General features: G+C 38.3%; 1 protein-coding gene and 1 pseudogene across 2 annotated transcripts in view; both read left to right on the top strand.

Annotated features, from left to right (window-relative positions):
• Positions 1-1626: 1626 nt before the first annotated feature.
• The window catches only part of KYNU (kynureninase), a 107203-nt gene continuing 81543 nt past the window's right edge, over positions 1627-27286 (top strand). The window contains exons 1-4 of one of the 2 annotated variants that reach the window (XM_036320769.1): positions 1635-1781; positions 2591-2784; positions 8432-8613; positions 25272-25392. In XM_036320769.1, coding sequence (XP_036176662.1) covers positions 8445-8613; positions 25272-25392 — 290 coding nt within the window. In that variant the 5' untranslated portion in view covers positions 1635-1781; positions 2591-2784; positions 8432-8444. Of the gene's footprint in view, positions 1782-2590; positions 2785-8431; positions 8614-25271; positions 25393-27286 lie in introns of both variants that reach the window. The other variant, XM_036320768.1, reaches the window with a different exon arrangement.
• On the top strand, positions 10524-14575 carry LOC118661444 (annotated as a pseudogene).

Raw genomic sequence — 27286 nt, 5'->3', positions numbered from 1 at the left:
ATCACACACAAAGCAGGGCCCGTGGGGGGTAGGGGGGTTGGGGCCCCGCCCCTTGTCACACACAGAGCTGCAGGGCGATCAGGGGGTTTGGGCGCTGCCCCCTGTCACGCTGATCCTGGTGCCGGGAGGCATATTACCCTTTTACTATATAGGGTAGAGGTCTGGTGCATGGGTGGGGCTGGCTGGTTTGCCCTGAAGGATGTCCTGGATCAGGGTGGGGGTCCCCACTGGGGTGCCTGGCCAGTGTGGGTGAGGGGATGATGGCTGTTTGCAGCTGGTCACACACCCTTCAGGGTGGGGGTCCCCACTGGGGTGCCTGGCCAGCCTGGATGAGGGGATGATGGCTGTTTGCAGCTGGTCACACACTCTTCAGGGTGGCGGTCCCCACTGGGGTGCCTGGCCAGTCTGGGTGAGGGGCTGAGGGCTGTTTTCAGGCTGACGGGTGACTGAAGCTCCCAACCGCTCCTTTTTTTCTTTTCTTTTTTTTTTTTTATTCTGGGCCAGCTTAAGCTCTGAGGCCTCGGCTGCTGAAAACAGGTTTCTGGCCTTTGTTTACCATCTGTATTTGATACAATGTTGCGGTCCGGCTGGCTGAAGCTCCGCTGAGTAAAGCAGGTTTCTGGGGGGTTTTTTTAGCTTCTTTATTCGCAACATAGTTGCTGAGAGTTGCAGCTGAGAGGCCGGCAAGTCAGGCGGGGAACGTTGGAGTCCTCCGTCACTGAAGCAAGCAAGCCTCCCTGTTCGCATCAGCTGCCTGGCTGCCGGCTGCCATCTTGGCTGCCAGTTAATTTGCATATCTCTGCCCTACTCTGTGAGTGACAGGGGGATTAGCCAATGGGAAGGGTAGCGGTGTACTCCAATTACCATGTTTCTCTTTTATTAGTGTAGATTAGTAATAAGTAATAGAGGCCCAGTGCACATGAAATCGTGTGCAGTTAGGGTCCCGAGGCCTAGCCTGGCCTCGGTTGCATGGCCTTTGCCACCTTGCGATGCTACATGAAGTTCCCCGCCCCAGGACACTTGGAGAATCCTACAGCTGCTCTGCAAGGCTCCCCCTGCTCCTGGACTGTTAGCGAAGCTTGCTGTCACCCCATGGAGCTTGCCGCTGGAAGCTCCACAAAAGTCCCCCCTCCCCGCACCTTGTGACTGCTCCTCGAAACTCCCCTGTCCCAAGACTGCTTCGCGAAACTTGCTGCCCTCTGGGTGACTGCTCTGCTAATCTCACGGCCACCCCCCGTCAAGCAGCCCTCACTGCCGCTCAACAGTCCCCAGTCCCACCCGGCCGCTAGCCACCCCCTCATGGTGACCAGCTTGGGGGCCATGGGAGGTGGGGGACCGAGAGGTGCTCCATGCACTTCATGGTGACCAATTGCCTATTTGGTCATGATGGCACCTAGCTTTTTATATATATTAGGATAGGATATAACTCACAGGCCCAGAGATCTGTCTAGTTTGAGGGCAAGGAAGTGTTTGCTGGAGTCTAAAGGGCAGAGCTGCTTTTAGGAAAGAGTCCGGGGCAGAACTCGTAGTATTTGAAACAGAAAGCAAAAGCAGCATTTTGCTTACGTGTTTATCTGTGACTGGAGATTTACAATCGCTTAGATGGGGTGGAACTAAAATAAACTCATAAATTCCCCACAAGGTGGAGGCTGAGCAGAAGTGCCTTGAATTTCTCTCTGAGGTCTGGTCTAGAAGTCTGTAAGGAACTCTTAAGAGCTTTGTTTGGTGTGTGTGTCTTTAAAAAACACCGGGAGCTGTGAACAAACCCCATCAGATTGCCGGTAAGCATTGAGACACTGGTATATACTTTGTACACAAATATATATTCAGTGATTTTTCCAAAGGGATATTTTTTCTTCTAATATCCTTGTCATGATGCTTTAGAAGCTTCTTTTGCCAGGTTCTTTTTCCTTCCCGCCCCCCCCCCCCTAAATTATATTCATATAAGTAGTGGAATTCCTTAATGGCTGTTCCTTTAAAATTCCAGAGATCATTTCTACAGTTTGTAAAATTTTGTGTCAAATGAAGAGAGATCTTTACCAATGTAGTGAAAAAGAATTCATGTCAATAGTTCATTGAATTCACGTACTAAAAGATTATTACTTATGATTAATAAAGTTACTCCTCTAGTTACTTAAGTTTAAATGGCAAAATTAGATCAAAATTCATTCAATAAGCTGTAAGTTTTTTGTTTTCTGCTAACTCTGTAGTTGTCTTGTGGTACTTTAGTCATTAAATATTTATTTAGAGAAGTGAAAATGTCTATTATTAAACAGGCTGCTTCTGTTTCGTTTTATGAAATATTTGCCTAAGAATAGAAAGTTGATACATTTTTTCTACATAGCAAGAAGTGTTTTTAGTTTGTATCTTTTTCATTCCTGCTTTTATTTTTAAAAAGGTGGGGTGTTATTTAAGTAGTAAATTGGAGTAAATGCATTAATCTTATTAATGTGAAGATCAGCATGTAATTAATATAATCTTAGATATGAAATATGCACTTGTGACAGAGTGATGTCATTCATTTCTCAAACAGTGATAGGGCTAAAGACTGTTGCTCTATGAACATATATTAAATAACATTTCCCCCCAGGAGGACCTATCTAATACTTTCAACAATAAAGATTAAAAGGAAAAAGAGAACAACAACAAAAAAAACCCCCACACAAACAAATCCTCATGGACAGACAACAGTACAGTCATTACCAGGAGAAAATGGGGGTTGCAGGAGGCAGGAGAGGGTAAAAGAGGAATAAATGGTGACAGAAAGAGACATGACTTGGGGTGGTGAGTACACAATACAATATACAGATGATGTATTATAGAATTGTACACTTAAACTTATATAATGTCATTAACCAATGTAACCCCAATATATTCAATTAAAAATAAATAAGTAACATTTTCTTTCCCTCTTTCACAATGAAAAGCTACACACTTTATAATTTGCTTAGCAGTTTCCAAACTTTGAACCCACACGTGCAATTTGCTCATTTCAGGCGTGATACCTGAAACGCTGTAAAGATTAACCACAGGGTACTCATATCATCTAGTTAACTGTTTAACTTTAGACCCATGGGTGACGAGAAGATCCTGAGCTCCAAACTGCATAGAAACAACAATTGTTATGATCATAAATTTTTTAGCTATGAAGTTTTAGCTGTCTAAATAATATTGTGAAAATAAGATTTACAAAATTGCAGAAGCTAAGTTGAGGGTAAAGTGGCAATTTTCATCACAAAGTATTAATATTGAAATATATTACAAGAATATATTTTATCTTTTTATAAAGTATTTCACTAATTTTATTTTAATCATGATTCTCTGAAGAAAGTAATATTTAACTTAGTTTTATATAACATTGCAATACAAAAAGGTTAGGTGACTTGCCTGAGACCATCTGTATATATTTCCACCTTCTTCATAAAATCAGTACTAAAAATGTAAAACATAAGATTGGAGTTCTGTTTAACTTGAATTGAATTTATTTCAAAATAACAGCATGTCAATTTATTTGCAAAAGTCAACTTAAACAAAGCATAAAATTGTGGTTTACAAAGCACTAATTTTCTTAGCTGGTGGGTTCAATGCAGAATTAAGCAGCAGTTATTATCCTATATTTTAAAAAGGGTAATATGTTCCTAATGGTGGAATAACTAGGAATTACAAGCCACTATGATGCACACTGACCACCAGGGACAGATGCTCAATGCAGGAGCTAACCCCTGGTGGTCAAAGTGCTCCTACAGGGGGAGCTCCACTCAGCCACAAGCTGGGCTGACAGCTGCAAGTGCAGCAGTGCTGGTGGGAGCTTCTCCCACCTCCTTGGCAGCAATAAGGATGTCTGACTGTGGGGAGTGTGCCTAAGCTGGCAGGTGTACATCCCCAAAGGGCTCCCAGGCTGCCAGAGGGATGTCTGACTGCCAGCTTAGGCCCCATCCCCCAGGGAACGGGTGTAAGCTGGCAGATGGGCATCACCTGAGGTGCCCTGAACCATGAGAAGGTGCAGGCTGGGCTGAGGGACTCCCCAGAGTGCACAAATTTTCATGCACCGGGTCTGTAGTGAGTTAATAAATTGCTTCTTTGTAATAAGGGCACGGTGGTATCACGGCATTGAATGCAAAGGGTTGATTACAAAGAATTGATGGAACCCTGGAAGTGTAGCTAAGTTGATTAGAGCATCATCTCTATATGCCAAGGTTGTGGGTTTAATCCTTGGTCATGGCACATGCAACAGTTAACCAGTGAATACATAAATAAGTAGAACAACAAATTGATGTTTCTCTCTCTTTCTCTCTCTCTCTCTCTCTCTCTCTCTCTCTCTCTCTCTCTCTCTCTCTCCCCCCTTCTTCTCTCTCTCTCTCTAAAATCAATCAATAAAATGATAATTTAAAAAGAGTAGATGGATTCAAATCCTGTGATGCTTTGTAGACTGAGTACAAAGTTGAAACAAGAAGTAAAGAGAGGTAAAGGGAATGGACTAAAGAAATAGTAAATAATAACAATAAATTAGGGAGCAAGAGGCATGTAAAAATAAAGTGAAAGGTTCAAGTCTTTAGGCAGGAATTTTGCTCTGCATATCCCACACACATGCCATGATGCAGGCAGCACCAATGACTCAGCTGCTCAGACAAAGTGTGAGTCCACAGAATAAGCTTTATTACCTTTCTGTTTCTGTTTTTACTCTCTTTATTCCAGAGTTTAGTCCTCAAATGGGGGAAATTATACTGATCCTTCAGGATTATTAAAAGGACTGAATAAAAAACAACTATAAAGAGGCTAATGAATGAATATTAATATTTTTTTAAATAAGGAAAGTTGAATTTTACTGGGATATAATGGTAACAAAATAATCTGTATATTAATTTAGGAACCTCATTTAGAGTTTTAAGTTAGCCCCAATGAACCCTCAAAATGCTGATTCCAAAGAAAGTCACAAATATAAGACAAGCTCTCTTAAAAGTATTTCTGAGTCTCATCGAAGTGCTTCTCTATCCCCATGTAGTTGGAATAGGAGAGGGAGACACTCTAGTAACATGTAATTTGTCACATCAAATAATTCACCCAGCTATTTTGTGTATTCTTATTAAACTGCCAATTTAGAGGAAAATTCTATCTAAAAGGCACTGCTCAATAATAGGGTGACTATAAAGATAAGATTCAGCCCCTCTCTTCCTCCCCCACCCCCGACAGTAGAATACAGTTCAGTAGGTAGACCAGCAACTAAATCAAGCTGCCCTAAGTAATGGGTTATAGTAAGACACACTTGATAGTAAGGTAGAAACACAGTTCATGGGGTTTTCAGAACAGCAAGGCAGGCAGCCTCCCAGGCCTTCCACATCCTTTGTTGCATGGAAGGATTCAATGAGTCTCCAGACTGACTTGTCCTATCATGCTCTCAAGAACAATAGCTGCTCCATCCCCAACTATTTTTTAACAGATTCTTACTATTGAAATCACTTTGTGCTTTAACAATCATTTGTTCTGTATGACTCTCAAAAATGACTCATCCATGACAATACACCTTCTATACTCTACCACTTTATTGCTTCTCCCTCTGATTCTTTTAAATTTTGCTCCTGTTTCTAACTGACTGAAGAACTATATCTCACAGCTCATTCCTGAATGAATTTGATTACATGCTCGGCTAAACACTGTCATGATTGTTTGGACAGAGCTTTCACAGCCAATCATTCACAGGCCATTGACGAAACCATTGTCTTTAGTGGCTCAAGTGTCCAGGAGAGGTCTAATTAATAATGACCAGGCCATTGATAATGTCAAGTGGCAGAATTATAGTCATCTCTACCCAGAAAGCAGTTTCTTTCATCAGAAAAATAGAGGTAGAGACCCATTTAGAATCAAGTTGTCAGCACGACAAGCATATTTGATCTTTCCCATCCACATATATATCTAAATAAATACAGTACCTGACAGAATGTATTGTTTATTACTAGATGTGTGCTCATAAGTTTTATAGGTGTTCAGAGGAGGAAAGGCTATTTTAGCTGAGACACCATGGCAGACCTCAAGAAAAAGGCCCATTGGAGCTAGAACATTGGAAGAGGACTAGGACCTGAATATGTACAAGAGGAAGTGGAACATTTTGGGGGATAGGAATGGCATAAGGAAAATCACAGAGAGAAAATTTCATGAAGAGAGCAAATAATTTATATGGTCAGATATTGAAAGAACCATCAAGATCAATGGAGAAATCATCGGGTTTTGTTCAAAAGCATGAACTGCAGCAACTGAAAGGCATTACTGGTATCAAAACTAAAAACAATGTCAGGTGAAACTTAGTACCCTTATCTGGGAACATAAAGGATGGCTCATCAGGGGGACCATTGGCATCTGAGAAAGGAAGAGGTCAAGTAAGCAGAAGAATGTAAGCTTAGAGGACAGGAAGAATGTTTGTTTTACTAGCATTGTATAAACTCAGACATGGCATTCTTTATTGCCTAACACTGTGTGTGTTGGGATAAGAGGAAGGAGAGTGAAGAGTGGAAGAAAGATAACTCAATTGTTATTCTAGAGCCTTATCTATGTTTGTTTAGGTTGGTGCCTAGGAATTTTAGGTCTTAACTACACTCTATGGGTTAAAAAATATCAAACATATGTCTTCTGATCCGATTTTCCCTTGAGCTTAAATATTCAAGAGCCAGATTGATAATTTCTTGGATGGTCAGTATTTATCTCAAACTTAACATGTTCTAAATAGAACTCTGATTTTTCTCCTCACAATGTTTCTTCCCTGGGTATTTCTTTAGGAATTTCTCCCAAAGCTTAAAGTTATCTACTTTCCTGTCTTTACCATAGATTTTCTAGATTTTTGTCCCAGAATTTTATTATTAAATCCAGATATTTCTTGCTACCTTTCCCCTCCCCACATTTAAGCTACTGTTATTATCCCCTGAACTGTTAAAATAGCCTAAATTTACCTCTCAGTTAAACAATAATTCACCAGAGAGCAGAAAAAGTGATTTTTATTTAATGCAAAATGATATCATATCATTTTTCTACTCAAGACATTCCAATGTTTTCTCATTTAACTGAGAAAAATATCTAAACTTTCTGGCCTTCCAAGTTCTTCATAAATAATTTCTGCCAGTGTCTCTCTTGCATCATAGTTTCTCCCTCCCCTTAGTTCTCTTAGTCCATTAGTTGAACAGGTCAAGTCCTCAGGGCCTTTGCACTTGCTATTATCTTCCTCCAGGTCCAGCTCTTCTCCATAACATGATTCAGAAGTGACTCTATAGCCTTGCCCTAAAGAGGTATTTGAGCTCCCAATAACTAACTATTCCATACCCCAGTGACTTTCTATCCGATTACTCATAGATCTTGAAACTAACTGCTATTATACAATTTAATTATTTTTCATTCTGCCTCCTAAAATGTAAACTCCACAAGAGTTACTACTTATATACTATCTTATAAATTGCTGTTCCACCAGTGCATGGTGCAACATGATAGGCACTCAATGAATATTTATTGAAAAAGAAAGTGAATGGAGGGATATAGAAGCAAAGCCAGGCAAAAGTGTAAATAGATAAATCAAACTGGCCTGAGGAAAAAACACTTTTTTTCTCAAAGACTATTCTACTCAATTTCAAAAAACTAAAATTTTGAGAAATATAGAAAACATAAAATTTGTGTGAAGTTTAAATGTATCTAAATGTTCATTGTTATTTATCCCCTTCAGAAAGATTAAGTTTTCTTTCCAAAAAGGTGGGGAGTGTTCAGTGATGATTAAAAGGAGTCAAATGTGGTTTCAAGAAACACCACAAAGTCCTGTTTTGTTATCTATACTAGTGAAAGAGACGTTTCTCATTATCAGCAGGAAGTAGACCTATTTGGTCTTCATATACCAAAAAAATACCAATATTATTTAAAGTAAAGCACCTTTTTTATCAACATCATTTCATTCGCAGTAAAGAATTTGTTAAGGTTATATTGTATATATCTCCGTAGTGTTAAAACTATCATCAAAGAATCACTAAGGTGGGCTACTGCAGGTGGGATAGGGGAGGGATAAGCAGGTGGGGTGCTGTTCCCTACACTTTCCCAAAAGCATCTTTAACTGTTACCTTCTAGTGTGGCATCTAGAGGAAAAGGCGAAGTTATTTATATATGTTAGACAGTCACTAATTTGGTTCATTTTCCAGAAAATAAAAAAAAAAAAGCGAGCATTTATTGAAACTACCATTGCCTAATTCAAACCTTACAACATCCCTAAGGGACTATTATTTTTTTGGTTTGATACATGAGAAAAACTCAGGCACAGAATTTAATGCTGTTCAGGTAACAATATTATTTCTGAGGTTGGGAAGATGAGGCTCTTAGTTCAAAACATAAGGTGTTTTACTCAAAGGGCTAATTTTCTGCAAAAAATTATGGCGGCTTTATTATTTTTCATTTCTGTTTTCATTTTTAGAGAACAACTTGTAATGGAGCCTTTACCTCTTGAGTTACCAGCTGACACAGTGCAACGCGTGGCATCTGAACTTCGATGTCTCCCTACAGATGAGAGGGTCGCCCTCCGTCTTGATGAAGAAGATAAGCTGAGGCACTTCAGGGAGTATTTTCATATTCCCAAAAGGCAGGATCTCCCGCCAAGTGAGAATTCTAGAAAAAGTTTTATTTTCCTTAATCAATTTATTAATCTATTTTTGTTACTGCAAGTGTTTACCATAACTCTTTGAAAATCATTGTTCCATTATATAATAGAGCCATTGCAATTGTCTGAAAAACAGCAGGTTCCCCGTGCTACTAAATCAACTTGTCAGCCTACCCTAGTCTCAGATTCCTTATGTTTCCTCTCCTTTTCGGAACAAAATACTTACAGGATGCTTTTACTGTCATCTACTTCTCTGAACAATAGATTGACTGAATGAAAATTATAGGCAGATGCATTTACTTGTTCTCGAAGCACTTTGAGCTTAAAACAATTCCTTTTCAGTATATTATTACAATATCTTTGATTTTATAACACTGAGTTTATAGCATGATACTTGCCAATTTGGGGATTTGGTATATTATGAGGGATTTTATGTGAATAAGACTTAGCAAACAAAACAAACAAACAAAAACAATCAATGACCAAGAAATGAAAATTAACAATAATGGAGTAAACTGACTCTGTCCTTGGTTAGGGAAATGTTCTGTTAAAAACAAAAATTTTTTTTTTAAAAAAAAGCACACAACAAAACACAGCCCACCCAGTGTGGCTCAGTGCTTGAGTGTTGACCTATGAATCAGGAGGTGACAGTTAGTTTCCCTTGCATGTGCCTGGGTTGCAGGCTCAGTTCCCAGTAGGAAGCCTGCAAGAGGCAGTTGACCAATGATTCCCTCTTATCATTAATGTTTCTATCTCTCTCTCCTCTCCTTTCCTCTCTGAAATCAATATATATATATCAATATATCAGCAACTAGGTAGCACAGTATCAAAATATAAAGCAATTTTTCATATTTGGCTTTGCTCTATTTTACGTCAATGAAAGAGGCTACTAGGTTGAATGGAATTAATCCACCAAAATTGGTTCACATACTTTACAATAGAGTCTAATTTCCTTTCTTCTTGAGATTAAGTGGGGCAGGTACAATTTTGGATATTCATAACCTAAGAGAATCAGCTAATATGATTTTAGGGTGATGTTGAGTCAATAGCTGTCTTAACTGGCTTCTTCTTTATTAGGTAACACATGGTGGCACCCTGTAGAATTATAGGATGATGAAATAAGAGAAAACCTTATATCTAACTTAAAGTTGCTGAATATCAATTGAGAAACACATGGATACAAAGGACAGCTACATGAGACTGGATAAAACGGGGCTGCAAGTGAAGTGTTCTGAGATCACAGCAGAAAAATCTTCCAGGTCTTTCTAGAACAGTGATGGCGAACCTATGACACGCGTGTCAGAAGTGACACATGAACTCATTTTTTTGGTTGATTTTTCTTTGTTAAATGGCATTTAAATATATAAAATAAATATCAAAAACATAAGTCTTTGTTTTACTATGGTTGCAAATATCAAAAAATTTCTATATGTGACATGGCACCAGAGTTAAGTTAGGGTTTTCCAAAATGCTGACACTCCGAGCTCAAAAGGTTCGTCATCACTGTTCTAGAATCTAGAACAGCGGTTCTCAACCTGTGGATCGCGACCCCTTTGGCGGTTGAACGACCCTTTCACAGAGGTCGCCTAAGACCATCCTGCATATCAGATATTTACATGACGATTCATAACAGTAGCAACATTACAGTTATGAAGTAGCAACGAAAATAATTTATGGTTGGGTCACCACATGAGGAACTGTATTTAAAGGGCCAGAAGGTTGAGAACCACTGTACTAGAATGAAAGGGCATTTTTATCTGAATCTTAAGGGATGAAAAGAACTGTTTTTGTGTGAAAATGAGGACATTAAATCTAAGACTATTCTTTCAGCGATGGGAAGGAAGGGGCGCAGTGACAGAAGGGGCACTGTGACATGCAGCACACAATGTGGAAACTCTCACAAATAACCATGACTCAGTTGAGACAAGTGAGCTCCGGTGACCTTACCCCAGTGTGCTCTCCAGGGGCTGCCTGAGAGACTGGGTGAGGTGCTGCTTGAGGGATGAGAGCAGGATGCTGGAGTGCCACAGAGCTGCAGGCCTTCTTCTCTGCGTGCAGCAAGAATGATTAGCTCAGCAATCAGTGCTCTAGAACTTGATGGCATTTACTGAAAATTGTCATTTCCTCACAATTAAATACAATTTATTTTACTCGTTTTCATGAGTGACAAGAAAAGCAGACACAACAAAATAAGCAAACAGAAATAGTAACAAAACCTTTCCAGTAAGGGTGGGTGGTGGTATTATAGAGAGAAGGAAGAACATGGCAGAAGCACTGAGGAGAGAAAGTGGTCCATTGTGCCTTCAGGTTGGGCTGAGTTGTCTGGGAGAATGATATTAAATAATGGCCACGTCTAGTCACACACTTATGAGCAATGACTATTTCCTGGACACTAGAGGCGATGCAGTAGGGGGTAGGTGTCTTTGACTTTCTTTTCTTAAGAGGCCTTTATTCTATACAATAGCGTTAAGGATTTGAGGTAAGACCCAACCCTGAATTTCCAGGAATAAAAAACTGTTGAAATAAAGGGGTACACAGAAAGTTAAAATGATATTTCGGATTTTTTTTTTTCTGTTACTGAACTTAACACTTATTAACTAACACAATTTTCATCCTCATGTTGAGTCACTTTCATTCAGCAAATATTAATTACCTTTTCATATTCTTCCACATGCTTTGAAACGTGCTTCCTAATTCATCTCTCTCACTCCCAGCTCAATAGATTCGCAGCACAAACAACTAACAAGTCATAATATTTGCCTTGGGATCCACTGTGATCTGAGATTGCTGTGAATTCCTGGCTCTAACTCTATAGTTGGGTGAATTTTGAGCAGCAAGTAGTCTTTCAGAGCCATAGTTCTTCCATGAGGAAAAGACAAATGTTGCTCAAAAATGTTTAAGGTCTTACAGCGAAGGAAAAATTAGATTATGTAAAGTGAGCCTAAAATAGGGCCACAGAATGTTATTTTGACCTTTGATTGCAGACCTTTAACTCTAATGGGAATTAGATTGTTAACAATGGGAATTGTTAATATCAGATCAACACAGGACTCTTTTACTAAGCTTTGAAATGAATTAATCAGAACCCAGGTAGAGATAGCATTGTGCATATAAATATTTAATTGTACTAAAGAATTGACCCTGACCTAGCTGGTTTGGCTCTGTGGTTGGAGCGTTGGTCCAGAGTTCAATTCTGGTCAAGGGTAGGTACCTTGGTTGCACACTTGATCCCGGACCCTTTGAGGGGGTGTGCGGGAGGTAACCAATCAATGTGTCCCTTTCATATCGATGTTTCTCTCTCTCAGTCTCTCCTCCTCCCTTCCATTCTGTCTAAAAAAAAAAAAAAATCAATGGAAAAATATCCACAGGTAAGGATTAATAAAAAACAGAAAAGAATTGACTCTAGTATCCTGATGATAGGTATAAAATTTGTTTTAATCAGATATCCAATAGCAAATAACTAAGAATATTACAATCTTGGATAAGTTATTGCTTATTCTTTTAAAATAAAAAAAAGGAAAGAAGATGAACTGATTCAATAAAGAATTTAGTCTCTCTGCGCCTGGACCTTGTAGCTCCCCTGGCACCAAGCTAGGGGAGGTGGAACCTCAGAGGGAGGTACCTGAGTCAGTACTGACCATACGACAAGGATCCCCATGGATGAGTCTAGTGCAGATACTACACAGACAAGTACTTGAAACAAGGTGCTTCTAAAAGAAAAGCAGAACTAGAAGAGACTATGAGAAAGAAGTCTGAGTTTAAGAGAAAAGCTCTACATATTGTAGAAGAGAATATTACAGAATTCTTAAAGGAGTGTGGGAGGTTTATCACACTGGCTCATTACAGCAATATCGTGGATGAATGTTCTATTATCAAGCTCTGTGGTTAGCCCTTATTGTCACAAGAAGCTAGGAATTGTACCAAAACAAAGAGATAACATGTCTACCAAAACCAATAAAGTCTATGAAAGTATTTGTGCAACAATCTTTGTTATAAAGCATCTAAATTTTGTGAAGCACAAATTCCTAAAACTGCAGTGTGGGTTCGAGAAGAAGAAAGGCACCCTGATTTTCATCTGCTAAAAGAAGTACAAAGTGGCCGTTCTGGACAAGAAGTACAGTTATGCAATAAGGCCATTAAAACACCAGATCTTGGCAATCCTGGCCATTTTGTGAAGCAGTATGAGCCTAGTTGTACTAGAACTCCAAGTGATACTGTTAGTGATAATGAGAAAGACTTTGTTTCCTCCATTCTACCAGGAAACAGAACAAATGCAATGGGTAGAAGGCCACAACTGATCTCTCTCACACACACACACACACACACACACACACACACACACACACAGCATTATGAAAAAGAAAGCTGGTTAAAAAACTAACTTCAAGCAAGAAAACAAAGAGCAAACATTATTAGATGTTATTGAGCAGTTAGGCAATTGCAGATTAGATAGGAGAAAGCTGTTTCTTGTGACCTTCTTTTACAGAAAGTAAATATTCAGATGCCTTCAAATAGTCCTTTACCAGAAAAATTAGAAGCTTCAGAAATTTCTGAAAAAAACACACAGTAGTTCAGAAATAACTCTTGGTGGGCATAAGTAAGAAAAGTGCTGAGCGTTTTAAGAGAAAATTTGCCAAATCAAACCAAGTTTGGTTAGCTTTTAGTTCAGTGCCTGGAGTTGCAAGGGTAAACTTCAAGTTCTGAAGGAGACTTTGATTGCGTGGAAGACAGGAGAAACTTTGAGGGTTTTGTATGGCCAGAATTATGTGTCTGTGTGTCTGAAAGCCTTTCCAGCCCCTCTGGTTAAAGAAGAAGAACCTGATGATGACACAGTCTCTGGCTCAGGTAGTCATTCCCCTGCCTTGTGGGACTCTCAGGACAGCTTGGATGAATTTTAGGGTCTCAGATAACAGCCAGTAAACTACTGCCAAGTTATGAGAACTTGAAAAAGGTAACTGAAACATTAAACCTAAGGATCAGCTCTAGCCGGTTTGGCTCAATGGATAGAGCGTCAGCCTGCACCCGAAACAAAGGTTCCTGGGTTTGATTATAATCAAGGGCTCCTCCCCGACCTGGCCCTGGTCAGGGCTCGTGCAGGAGGCAACCAGTCAATGTGTTTCTCTCACATCAATGTTTCTCACTGTCTGTCCCTCTCTCTTCCACTGTCCCTAAAAATCAATGGAAAAATATCCTCAGGTAAGGATTAATACACACACACACACACACACACACACACACACACACACACACACACACAAATCAAAGAAACACCTAAGGATCAAAGAGTTTTATAGAGGATGATGTTTTGTTGTTTTATTTTTATTTATCAAATATACTTTTATTGATTTCAGAGAGGAAGAGAGAGAGAGAGAGAGCAACATCAGGGGTGAGAGAGAATCATTGATCAGCTGCCTCTTGCACGCCCCACAATGGGATCACAAGCCTACAACATGGACATGTGCCCTGACCAGGAATTGAACCATGACCTCCTGGTTCATAGGTCGATGCTCAACCACTGAGCCACGCCGGTTGGGCTGGGGATGATGTTTTAGTAGAAGAAACCACCAAATCACAGGACTCAGCAGAGCGTGATCCCACCTTTCCACGATAGATTCAAGTTCTCAGAAACAGATTAGAAAACACATTGTACTTGCAGAAATTGAGTAAAAATTGCCTGGACGTTTGGGGCCTCTTCAGATTGCATTCGGAGATATTTGCACACAACTTAAAAATCTTGTCCAAACTTTCAGATTAACACATATAAATATTATATTCAAACCTGTAGAATGGACCTTAATTGCCTTGGTGTTGCTGTCATTACTGACCCCGCCTCTTGGCATTCAGCCACATTCTCAGGAAAATATGGTGTTTACATACCTTATAACCATCCTACTTGAAGAATTATATTTAAAAAATGGAGATCTTGAAATTTTAACCATTATATTTAGAACCAGCTATTAACCAAAGTGGTATAATACACAAAGAATAAATAGAAAATGAACTTCTATATACCATTTCCAGAATTCTAGCCATAATAACAGTCTGATGGTGACTTTTCCATCTTTTTTTTCTCCTCCTCCTTCTTTCAATTAAACATGCTTAAAAAAATTCTTAGCTTGCAGACTATACAGAAACTAATTGTGGGCTAGAATTGGCACACAAACCATAACTTGTCAACCCCTGGTCTAGCACGTTATAAGTAGATTGCGGGATCACACTACAAATGCATTTTTAACAATAGAAGGAGCTGTCAATCTGTTTTCCAGATTAGCTGAAACATTTTTCATTGCTGTCAGCAATGTGTGAGTGCCTATTGTTCCCCATTATTACTAGCAGTTGGTATTGTCATATTTTTGTTCTTTTTTAATTTTTTTTGTTCTTTTTTTAAACTTATTCTAATGTGTGTAGTAATATCTTATTTGGGATATTATATGCATTTCCCTAATAGCTAATGAAATTTAGCATTAATAGTTGTATGAGATTGTGAACTACCCACATATTTTCTTTTTTTAAAAAAATGTAGCTCTGGGATTTCTTAAAAACCTATTGCACCCCACTCTTTCATCTTTCCTTCTAGTATTTCAATGATACAAATGTTATGATTTTGTATATTGGCATAACTGCCATGTTCATTTTCTTATAATCTCTCTCTCTGTTTTTTAACCTCTGATGCAGAGATTGGATAACTGCTATTGTTATGTCTACAAGGTCATTGATTCTTTTCTCTGCGATTTCCATTCTGCTCTTGAGTCCTTCTTGGAATTACTAAAAAATTTATATATTGTATGTTTTTAAGTTATAAAGTTTCAATTTGTTTCCTTTTAAAATATTTTACTTCTATTTTTCATTCATTTAAATAATAACTTTCCTCATACATTAGTATTATAATAGCTACCTTAAAATCTTTGTCTGATAATTCCAATAGCTGTGTTATTTTGGGGTTGATGTTTATTGATTCTTTTCCTGTCAGAGATGTTGAGATTGTTCTAGTTCTTATGTTGAATAATTTTGAATTTTATCTATATATTTTGAATATTCTCTTATGAGACTTTGTGTCTTATTACATCCTATGGTGAATGTTGATATTTTCATTTCCTTTGGTTTATGTTAGCACCCAGTCTACCCAGATAAGTTTAGTCTGCAAGGATCTGCCCTGCACATAGACCACTTAGCCACCAACGTGAAATCTGGGATCAGTTCTCAATGTTTTCTTACATTGTTTAGGGTTAGATACATTCAAGCATAGTTCAGGGTGAGCTCAGGAGTTTATGTATAACTTTATATGATCATTTTCTTAAGCTCCCTCTTTGCAATAGGCCTAAAACTTTCCTGTTCCCAGAGGCCCACTTTCATTTTCCTCTGGTCAGAAAACTAAAATATAGTGTACACATTTTGTTATTCACTCCTTGTGACTATACTTGCTTCTGGTAAGGCAAGAGGGCAGAGAACAAAAGCAACCAGAATTTTCCTACGTTCTTAGAACTATCCTTCCTCTGGTTAGAGAGAAATGCTTTCTTTCTCAGTGGTTTGAGTGTATGTGCAGCTGCTGCTGTTATAACTGCCACCACTGTCACAGGATTGACCGGTGATTACCATGGATGATCACAGAAAAAACTGATAGGAAAAAAAAAAAAAAAAAACTAGAGTAATTTACTCACCCTCTCTTTATCTGGCCCTTAGTAATTTTCTAAGGGCCAGATGTGGGAATAGTGGGTCCATACACTATATAATTTGGGGTTTCAGGCTGTCTTTGAAACCAAGACAAGAGCAATTTCTCAGAGGTGGAAACAAAATAAAAAATTCAATGTCAGATTCTGGTGGCACTTCAGATTTTGGTTTTCTCCCTTTGATAAACCTACCGACATTTGTATTTCAGACTTCGCAGATTCTAAAGTGCTACTCAATGAATTTTAGTTACATTTATTGTGTCAGAGTGGAGTGTGCTCCTCCAGGTCAAGTTGTATCTTAGACTTCTCTGAAATATAAAAGACAAAAGATAGGTTTTTGTAGTTAAAGAGAAAAAAACTATTAAATTGAAATTATACTAAAAAAGAAAAAACCACTTATTTGAAAATATTTTTTCAAAAAGAAGAATATGTTTGTAAGCTAGTTTTTCATTCTAATAACCAAACCCAGAATTGGTCCTTAGGAATTGTGAGATGCAGTGCTGTATGTGTCATTTAATAAAAGTGATAAGTTCTGGGACCAGTAGTTTGCTTCTGGACATTATTTGTCTACTGATAAAATTTGGACCTACTTTTTCAGAGGAATATGGTCTCAGAGATTTATAGAGATAAACATCAACCCTACTTAATTAGTATTCCAAATCACCAAATTCAACTCAGTATTGACAACGACAACCAAGACCCAAGCACATTAGTATCACAAGCATTTAGATCGTAACAATTTTACAATTAGCTCTTATCCAACAAATTCATATTAGGTGCTTATAATCTTCTTGATATTAACAAGACTCCAAATAGTCAAAATACAAATGAAACAAACACAGCTTGAATCTTTATGCTTCCTGTTACTAATTGCAATACAATCAGCAACAATTTCATGTTCACCAATCTGTAAAAACATTGCATATCTTTAACAAGGGTCTTTTCTTTTCCTTTCTTTTCATGTTTCTTCTTTTATTTCTTGTTAAATTTGAGAGTGAAATCCTTAGATTTCTCAAATGAGCAGTCATAATATGTTGGAATTTTAGCCTAGGATTTCTAACCAAAGAACACTCTAATAAAACACCTAAATCTACTTGTCAATGACCTTTAAATGAATGGGTTTTCATTTTTTCATATTTATATGGAGGAAAAGATCTCTTAAATATAAATCCCCCTACATTTTTTAAAAAATATATGTTTTTATTGATTTCAGAGAGGAAAGGACAGGGAGAGAGAAATAGGAACATCAATGATGACAGAGAATCATTGATTGGCTGCCTCTTGCATGCCCCCTACTGTGATTGAGCCTGCAACCCAGGCATGTGCCCTTGACCAGAATCAAACCCGGGACCCTTCAATCTGCAGAGCAAAGCTATCTACTGAGCCAAACAGACTAGGGTTCCTCTACATATTTAAGCAAAAAATATGAAAATCTAGCAGTCACAGCAACCAATCCCAGAATAATGGTTACCAAGGTAACTTTTGAGAAATCAACTCTTCCTTACATCATAGATCTAGGCTTTGAATCAGTTTTGCTTCTTTATATCAAGTTGTATCTTAGACTTTTGAAGTGTGTAATAAGCAGAAAGTGAAATTCCTAAATTAAAAAGAAATCAATTTAAACTAATTTTTATAAAAAGAAACATTTACTTAAAAAAATAGATAAAAATATGTTAACAAACTAGTCTTTTAGTCTAATAAGAAATCTCTAATAATATTACAACAATAAACATTAATCATATGGAATGAATTACATTCCTGCAATTCTGATAGGAAATATTTATACTTATTTCACACTGACACTCCCATTTAATGTTGGTTTATATGTATACACTTGGTTGCTGGCACATCTTAGACCTTTTGAGGTCAAATAAACCTTTAAGGAGTGTATTATGGGTTGAACTGAAGTTCCCCAATGACATATACATTAAAGACACACACTGGCATCTGATAAATAAAATCATTATCATTTGAGTTACTTTTAATAACAAGCTAATTTTTAAAAATATTTACGTAGACAAGTCAACTTAAATATCTTTAGAACTCACCTTTACTTTTTGTCAAACCATTGGCTTCTATATTTTCTCTTTAATTTGCAAAAACAAACAAAAAAAAACTTTTTTAGTTACTTTATAGTTCCTGTTTTAATCTTGCATAAATGAAACTGGTTCCTGGGTTAGACTTGGAACATATAAATAAACTAAAAGAATAAGCAAATAAAGTTTAGAGTGATGGACATTTTTAATGCAGGTAAAATGTTACTCAGAAGCAATCAAATTAATTTCCAGGATCTTGAACTTCTACAGCAATCACATTGTAACCTTTGTCAGGAGATGAGGCCTCCAGTCAAATGACTATTGACATAATTCAGCCCATTTATGGAAAGCTAACACTCTTGAGTTCTTAGACCTTTTGAGGTCAAATAAACCTTTAAGGAGTGTATTATGGGTTGAACTGAAGTTCCCTAAAAATTTTATGTGTTAAAGTCCTAGCCCCTAGAACCACAGAATGTGACCTCATAGGAGATGAAGTCTTTATAGATATATCAGGTTTAAATGAGGCTATGAGGGTGGCTCTAATCCAGTATGACTTATAAAAGGGGGAAAATTTTGAGACAGACAAGGAGAATTCAGGGAGAACATCTGTGAACATGAAGACAGCCATTTAGAAGTCAAGTAGAGCAGCCTAGCACAGATCCTTCCCTCACAGCATTCAGAAAGAACAAATCTGCCCTAACCGGTTTGGCTCAGTGGATAGAGTGTCAGCCTGCGGACTCAAGGGTCCCAGGTTCGATTCCGGTCAAGGGCATGTACCTTGGTTGCTGGCACATCTGCAGTAGGGTGTGTGCAGGAGGCAGCTGATCGATGTTTCTAACTCTCTATCTCTCTCCCTTCCTCTCTGTAAAAAAATCAATAAAGTACATTTAAAAAAAAAGAAAGAACAAATCTTCCCAACACCGTGATTTTGGACTTACAGCCTCCAGAATGGTAAGATAATAAGTTTCGGTTGGTTAAAGCCCAGTTCATTGAACTTTGTTATAAAACACCTAGCAAACTAATACAGATGGCCAATAGCAGGAAACTATCTCCAGATCAAGGAGGCTTGACTGACATAGGAAATTCACGATCTCTTTCAGCATGTCCAATCTGTGCCAGAATTTGGAGAATGACCTTAGGACAAGGGTCAGCAAACATTGTTTTTTATATATAATAAAGTTTAATGAGAACACATCTACATTTATTTATTTACATATTTTCCTATGGCTGTTTTTATGCTACCATGACAGAAACAAGTCCTTGCAGCAGGAATTGTATGTTCCACAAATCCTAAAACATTTACTTTCTGGTTCTTGACAGAAAAGGCTTGGTTTGCCCTACCTTGAACAAGATCATTATTTGGGTATTGTGCCTATTGGGTTTAACAGAGCAAATGCAGCAAATGATCTGACTTAAACACAAAATCAAGCCCTAGCTGGGTAGGCCAGCATGTAAGAATGTCATCTCAACACCAAGGTTGTAGGTTCAATCTCCACATAGGGCACATACAAGAAGCAACCAATGAATGCATAAGTAAGTGGAACAACAAATTGCTGTGTTTTTTTCCTCTCTCACCCCCTTCCTCTCTCTCTCTCTAAAAATCAATAAAACAAACACAAAATCACAGATCACAATTTTTTAGAGTAGTTCTGGACAGGATTAAGATGGATTAAGAGGAAAGAAATAAAACCCTTATTTACTTCATCCCAAACATGAGATGGACATAAAGGCAAAGGAGGAAGATCTTCAAAAGCAAAAGAAGTAAAGGCATTAAAAGAAGAGTTAGTCAATCTTAAGACTTAACCAATATATGGGACACATCAAAATGACGTGTTAATCAAGCAGAGATTTACTTTTTAAAGGGAGAGTTTTCAGTAAGCTTCATGTCCTTTGTGAAGAGACCATTAAAATGGGCGAGAAAACAAAAAGGGATTATTGAGATATTATAAGAGCTCATGCCCAAATTGACAACTCCTACTTCAAAGAAAAGAAATATCCTATATAATAAAGAGGTAATATGCAAATTAACCCCCACGCCCTCACAAGATGGCTGCCTAGGAGGCGAAGCTTTTGACACTGACTGGCATAGAAACCGACCAATCAGAACCAAATCTGGGTGAACTGCAAGGAGCCAATGGTTGCCTAGGAGGCAGAGCTTTTGATGCTGACTGGCATAGAAACTGACCAATCATAACCTAATCTGGGTGAACTGCGAAGGAAGAACCTAAGGTGGGGGCTGAGGAGGGGTTTTAAGGGCAACAGCTATTTGGTGTATGGTGTAAGAAAGTGGTTCAATTTTTCAATGACCAGTTTGCCAGTATAGTGCATATGGCTGGCTATCAGTCCAGATATAGGGATTATGTATTTTTTGTCTGCCAAGAGCATCTCCTCCTGCTGAAAAAGGCTTTTCCCACCATTTGAGAAATTCTATCCTATATAATCTATCTATACTAATAAAAGGGTAATATGCTGATTAAACCAGGTTGACCAGCCATCTTCAGGAAATCCAACTTCCTTCTGGACAAAGCCATGGTGGTGGGGGCTGAGGCAGAGGCAGTTAGGGGCAATCAGGACGGCAGGGGATGGCAGTTGGGGGCGAGATCAGGCTGGCAGGGGGTTAGGGGCAATCAGGCCAGCAGGGGAGGGCAGTTGGGGGTGATCAGGCAGGCAGGGGAAGTTTGGGGCGATCAGGTTGGCAGGGGAGAGCACTTAGAGGGTAGATCAGGCTGGCAGGGGAGAGCAGTTAGGGGTGATCAAGCAGGCAGGCATAGGAGTTAGGGGCAATCAGGCAAGCAGGCAGAGGCAGTTAGGGACAATCAGGCAGGCAGGCAGGTGAGCGGTTAGAAATCAGTGGTCCCAGATTGCAAGAGGGATGTCCTTGATTGGAGAGGGTGCAGGCTGGGCTGAGGGAACACCCGCCTGCACAAATTTAATGCATTGGGCCACTAGTTCAGTCATAATTTCTAAAATGCAGTGGAATTTACTTTTCTCAAACATCTTCCATCTGGAACAATTCACTTCTCAACCTGACAACCCTTTCATGCTGATACCTGTAAGTTGAGTTACCCATTTCTCAGGTGACAAACAAAGGAGAGAATGCTCAAATATGAGTCAGTTTACCACTATTAAAATCTCAGGATATTGTGCTGTGAATATTTTTTGTGACTTTTTTGCTACTGTTGCTGCTTATAATTGTAAAATTTTCATTTTTTTACTGTACATTTCCTTTTCTTTTTGTTAAATTTTTATTTGCATTTCATGTCCTTTTTGCTTTTAAAGTATTTATTTCTAGGTTAAACAGTACAATAGACATGTATATAAGAAAGGTTAAAACAGGGAATCATTTGGGAGTCTGGAATTGGATTAATTCAATTTATATATTTTGGGAGAATACCAAATCCTCAATAGGTTAAAAATTTGTCAACAGACAGAAAATATCCTGAAGAACAAGAATGATTGGTTGATGTCAGTCCAGACTTGACTTTGGAACAAAGAATAAATGCAGTTAATGTTTTTGTAAAGGGAACTCTCCCAAGGCCATAAGCACATAGTGAATAAACCATCCAACAAAACCCACAAGATGTTTAGTTGTGTAACAGCCAAGCTCTGGCACTGAAACAGTTCTCATCTAGAGGTCAAATTCTCATGGATGTTTTCCAGAAGACTCTAGACTTGGATTCTAGATATAAAAGAACAGAGAGATATGCAGATTCCTCTTCTTTGTTTGGGGTTTGGAAGTGCTCAGACAAGGCCCAGCTGTGAAACAATGCAGGCTGCTGTTGAGACTTAGGACTTCTTTTGGAAGCTTTGATGCTCTTTGACCCAGAAGCAGTTTGTTAGGTTTTAGATTGCCATTCATGCGCAAAAGCCTCTGCTCACAGCTTGGGTGGGGTTGTAAATTGGGTGGGGCGGGTTCTCAGGTAATCATCAGGGTGGAGCAAACCGCAATGGCTGCCAATCTGCTCTGCCTCGGAGAGGTCCCGGGGTGTCTGTGTCCAGCAGCCCCATGCAGGAAGAATGATCGCTGCAAGCACCCCTGTGAGAGAGCCGCCCTCTCGTTCCTGTCCCAATGACAGACAGTCCCGTTTCTCCCCATTTGAGTCTGGGTCCCCAGAGTCTCGCCCCCTGGAACTGGAGTTCAGAGCAATTGGGAGCTTGTATCTCCCTCCTGATTGAAAAAGACAACAGCTCACCCAGTTGCCAGCCCGTTTCACGCGCATCTCCGTACCTCCACATTTCCACACCTACTCACCTCCTACCAGTCTCAATGCACTTTTCTCTTTCCTTCTAGTTGTAGAACTTCCACTCAGCCAGCCTTTACATGGTTCTGGATGATATCCATTTTGTCTTTTAGCTGTAGTTTTGATGTGGTTGTGTGAGGCAGCAAGTACAGGTGTTTACCTATGCCGCCATCTTGGTTCCCTCTCAAAGATTCTTTATTGCTATCACTTGTTTTCTATATCTCCTCCCTTATCAAGCTATCATAGCTTTTGTTTCTTACAGTTACTGATGGGACAGTGGGAGAGAGGTGTGGTTGTACAGTAGATCTGTATTATGGTGGGAGGTTGTTCTTTCCAACATCAGGTGCCAACTATCCTCACTTCACTACATTGCTAACTTTATTTTCTCTTTTCTCTAAGAAAACAAGCCATTCTGGCAGTGCTATGAGAGAGAGAGAAAGAGAGAGAGAAAACAATCTGTAATAACTACAAGTGTTGTACCTGCAGGAGATATCACATAGGTGGATGAATGAGTTTTTAGTAAAATTTGTTTGAAGAGCAAAGGTGTGAGAAAAATAAAGCTAATACATAATGAAACATATTTTGGGTTGGCACTAGTCAAGATGATTTAGTTTATAATTCTGTATTTCTTTCACATTGAGCACACTTTAAAAATGCTTTCTAAATAAAAGCCCACTACCTATTTGTCTGTAAAAGAATCAGCAATGAAAGAACAAAAATAATGGAATGGTGACAGAAATCTGAGTTGTTGCCTCCTCATCTTTGATCATTGATGGGGCTGACAAACACAGGACATGTTCTGTCTTTATTATGTACTTATTTGAGTGCTTAGTTGAAATTTGACCCATGATACACCAATTTAAACCCTTGAATTATAAATAAATTATTTCAATATTTGTTCTCTAGGTCAACAAAGTACTGCTAATGAATACAATTTAAATGTGTGAACAATATTTACAGCTTTTTTACTGGGTCAGGCTTAAGAGGTGACTGTGGAAAAGAGGCACAGTATCTATAAAAGTGATCAGTATTAAATAGATGATATGTCGTAAGAAGTCTGGAGAGGTTTAATTGGGTATTCTAAAGTAAAGACAAATATATTGGCAAATGATGCAAAAGAAATATTAGCCAGAAGGTACCTTATTTCCCCATAGAATTAAGAAAACATTTAGTAGAACACAATTACAAACTCGTGCATTTCTAGGCTATAGTTTAAGCCAGTGGTCAGCAAACTGCGGCTCACGAGCCACATGCGGCTCTTTGGCCCCTTGAGTGTGGCTCTTCCACAAAATACTACGTGCGGGCATGCACATACAGGGAACATTGTGGAGTGATAGAAGATGTAGTGTCGAGGATTGAGAAAGGTATGTTGAGATGGTTTGGACATATAGAGAGGATGAACGAAACAAGTATACAAGACGAGTGTGGATGGGAGAGTTGGAAGGGGTTGACCTCAGCGAATGTACCTCAATCAGATTGAGGACGTTTTTAGCAAAGGCCAGCTTAGGAGTACTCTAATTAAGTTAATAACAATGTACCTACCTATATAGGGAGGGAGGTAAGAGATCAACCAAAGGACTTGTATGCATGCATATAAGCATAACCAATGGACATAAGACACTGGGGATAGGGGAGGCTAGGGGACTGTCAAGGGCGGGGGGGAAAAAAGGATACATATGTAATACCCTTTGTAATACTTTAAGCAATAAAAAAAATAAAAATAAAAATAAATTGGCTCTCAAAAGAAATTTCAATCGTTGTACTGTTGATATTTGGCTCTGTTGACTAATGAGTTTGTCGACCACTGCTTTAAGCACATGGATTAGTTTGCTTGTGAAACTGCATTTGTTGCAGTCAAGGGAAACTTATAATACAGACAAATCACTAAAGTTCTGATTTATTTGAATAAGAAGTAGATATAGAGAACAATCTTTGCCTATATATGTACTAATATATGTGTATAGATACAGAGAATGAAAAAATGTAACAATATATCTATTTTATATATAATATATTATATATAATATATATAATCATTTAGACTTTTTTTTAATTTGGCATATCTACAACATCAATCAATTCAGAGGGTTAGTACTTGCCTGAATTCTGTTAACTTTTCACTCTGACTGGAGAGGCTGATATAATTCCTCTAAAAATACTGTTTTTAAATCTTTTCTAATTTCTCTTTGTATTTATGATTGGAAGTAATTGATAATTTAGACTTTCTCATGGAGCAAAATATATATGAAAGACCTCAAGAAATGATTCTATAGGAGTAATTATTTTAAAATATAGATGGAAAAAATTATTTTTTACAGAATCTGATGTAATCCTTGGGAGGAATTGAGGTTATTTATTTGTGTGTTTGTTTATTTTTGTTAATCCTCACCAAAGGATATTTTTCTATTGATTTTTAGAGTGGGGAGGAGGGAGAGAGACAGAGAGAAATGTTGATGTGAGAGAGACATTAATTGGTTGTCCTGCATAAGCCCCAACCAGAGCTGGGTATTGAGCCTACTATCTAGGTATGTGCCCTTGACCAGAATCAAATCCCTGATACTTCAGGGATATTCTATGCACTAAGGCAAACTGGCTATTATTTATTATCCTTCTTGAAGTTAATCTTATTTATTGTTTGCACTGGATTAGCAATGCCAAATGGAAGAATATGAATTAATTGAATAAACATTTTATACATTTTCTTCTATTCCAGTTGACTTATCATTAGTGAATAAGGATGAAAACGCCATCTATTTCTTGGGACATTCTCTTGGCCTTCAACCAAAAATGGTTAAAACATATCTGGAAGAAGAACTAGATAAGTGGGCCAAAATGTAAGTATTTTTTTTCAAAAGTTGTCATTCAGTATCTCACAGAAGAATTTAAAAAATCACACTAGATTGTTTAATGTTTGGAAAGGTGTTTAATAGCATTTTAGGGTAGAAAGGAAGCTTAGTGATCATGTCATTTGATACTTTATTTTATTGATGAAATAACTGAGGATCAGCAAATAAGGTTGCAGGGCAAGTTACTGGCAGACTCAAGAGTAAAATTTTAAAAATATTAAAAAATTTAAATCCCTTTCCTGAGTTTTCACATTTAAAACATATGTAATTATTCTTAACTAGAGGCCTGGTGCAAGAATTCATGTACTGGTGGGGTCCAGCCGGCCAACCTCATGGGGACCATCGGGGGCAGGCCGGCTGAGGCGAGGGGCCGCGGGTGGTTTGCTGGCCAGCTCCAATCAGGGTGGGGGCTGCCCACTCGGAGGCAGGTCCAGCCAGGGTGAGGGGCCATGGGCATTCTGTTCCACTGTTCAGTCAATTTGCATATTACCCTTAATTATATAGGATGACTAACAAGGGAGTTAACTTTTGGGATTTAATTTAGTAATTTTATGATTTGTTCTTGGCTAACCTCTATCACAGTAATTTTTATAAATAAGGAAATAAAAATTGTTGGGAAGAGGATTAGGTTAAGTAGAGCAGAAGGCACTTTCCTCCCCAAACTGAACACGATTATTAAGAAGATACTCCTCTTGGGCTGAGCTAAGCAACTTCCCTGCTACCATGCAGGGGTCTTAAATCAGGATCTCTTCTCTCCATTGCTTCTGTTCTACTTTTACTTTTCTGCCTATGAAACTTTTCACACATTCTGTTTACCTGAATGCTTATCCTCTTTAATCCCAACCTTCTCAAGCATACTGATTTTCCCTCCTGAAAATCCATTGCATTAATAGGCAGTTTAAGGATATCTATTTTCATCAGTTTCATATTCTCAGCGATATTCTAAATCCCTAACCTTATCCACTTCTTATCGTTCCCCCGTGTTAGGTCTGATCGAACAACTGAATCCAAATAATTGAATTGATACCCCTCCCACTCTGGGAACTGCCTTTAGACTACTTCACAACTGACATTCCCTTTCACTTAGACCACATTCCACTTGCTAAGACCATTATTTTTCTCCTCCAGACCCACCCAGAGAATTCTCTGCCCAGAAAAAGCCCGCCTAGAATCTTTAAAATCTCTGACTCCCTGTACCTAGGTGCTGGTGCCATTTGGGGGGCTCATCCCATCTGGTTTCCCAGATGACCTAATAAATTCATTTCTTTACCCCCGTCGGCCTTGTGCATTCCTCCTTTGGTGATCCTAACACCCGGTAACTACCGATAAAGCTGAAACTAGAAATGTCTTCAAAATGTTTTTAACTATTTAAAAATTTTATATTATTTAGTTATTTACATATTTAAAATATTAAAAATTAGTAGAAATATTTTTAAAACATTTTCTGATTCTTAGAATCTAAAAAAGTAGTTATGAAGAGGGAGCCAAGCTTGAAGGTTAGAAACAAACAATTCAGGAGGATGAAACCAAGCCATGTAAGAACTCGAAAGGCAAGACATTTGGCTCTTATAGAAACTCAGTGTCTGCTCCATTTCCATTATTCTCTATGTCTTTGGTCTTTCACATTGGGAGTAGTATCTGTCCTGCTAAGTTAGTTTACACTGAGTGTGCAAATGATCACTTCCACAACTATTGGAGAACACTGCAAAGTTTTTAATTTTAGTGGTTAGAAATATAAATTCACAACTTATTGCAAAAAAATTATAAGGTTTATATAATTTATTAAGCATGTTATAACTTTATCTGCATAACCTTTATGTACACATTGGAAAATACATATCACTACATGTAGAAGCATTTTGCATTAGCAGGTTTTAGTATT

This window comes from Myotis myotis, unplaced genomic scaffold (assembly GCF_014108235.1).
Source record: "Myotis myotis isolate mMyoMyo1 unplaced genomic scaffold, mMyoMyo1.p scaffold_m19_p_8, whole genome shotgun sequence".
Classification (NCBI taxonomy): domain Eukaryota; kingdom Metazoa; phylum Chordata; class Mammalia; order Chiroptera; family Vespertilionidae; genus Myotis; species Myotis myotis.
Note: the sequence above shows the minus strand (reverse complement) of the source record. Positions and strands in the feature narration are given on the sequence as shown.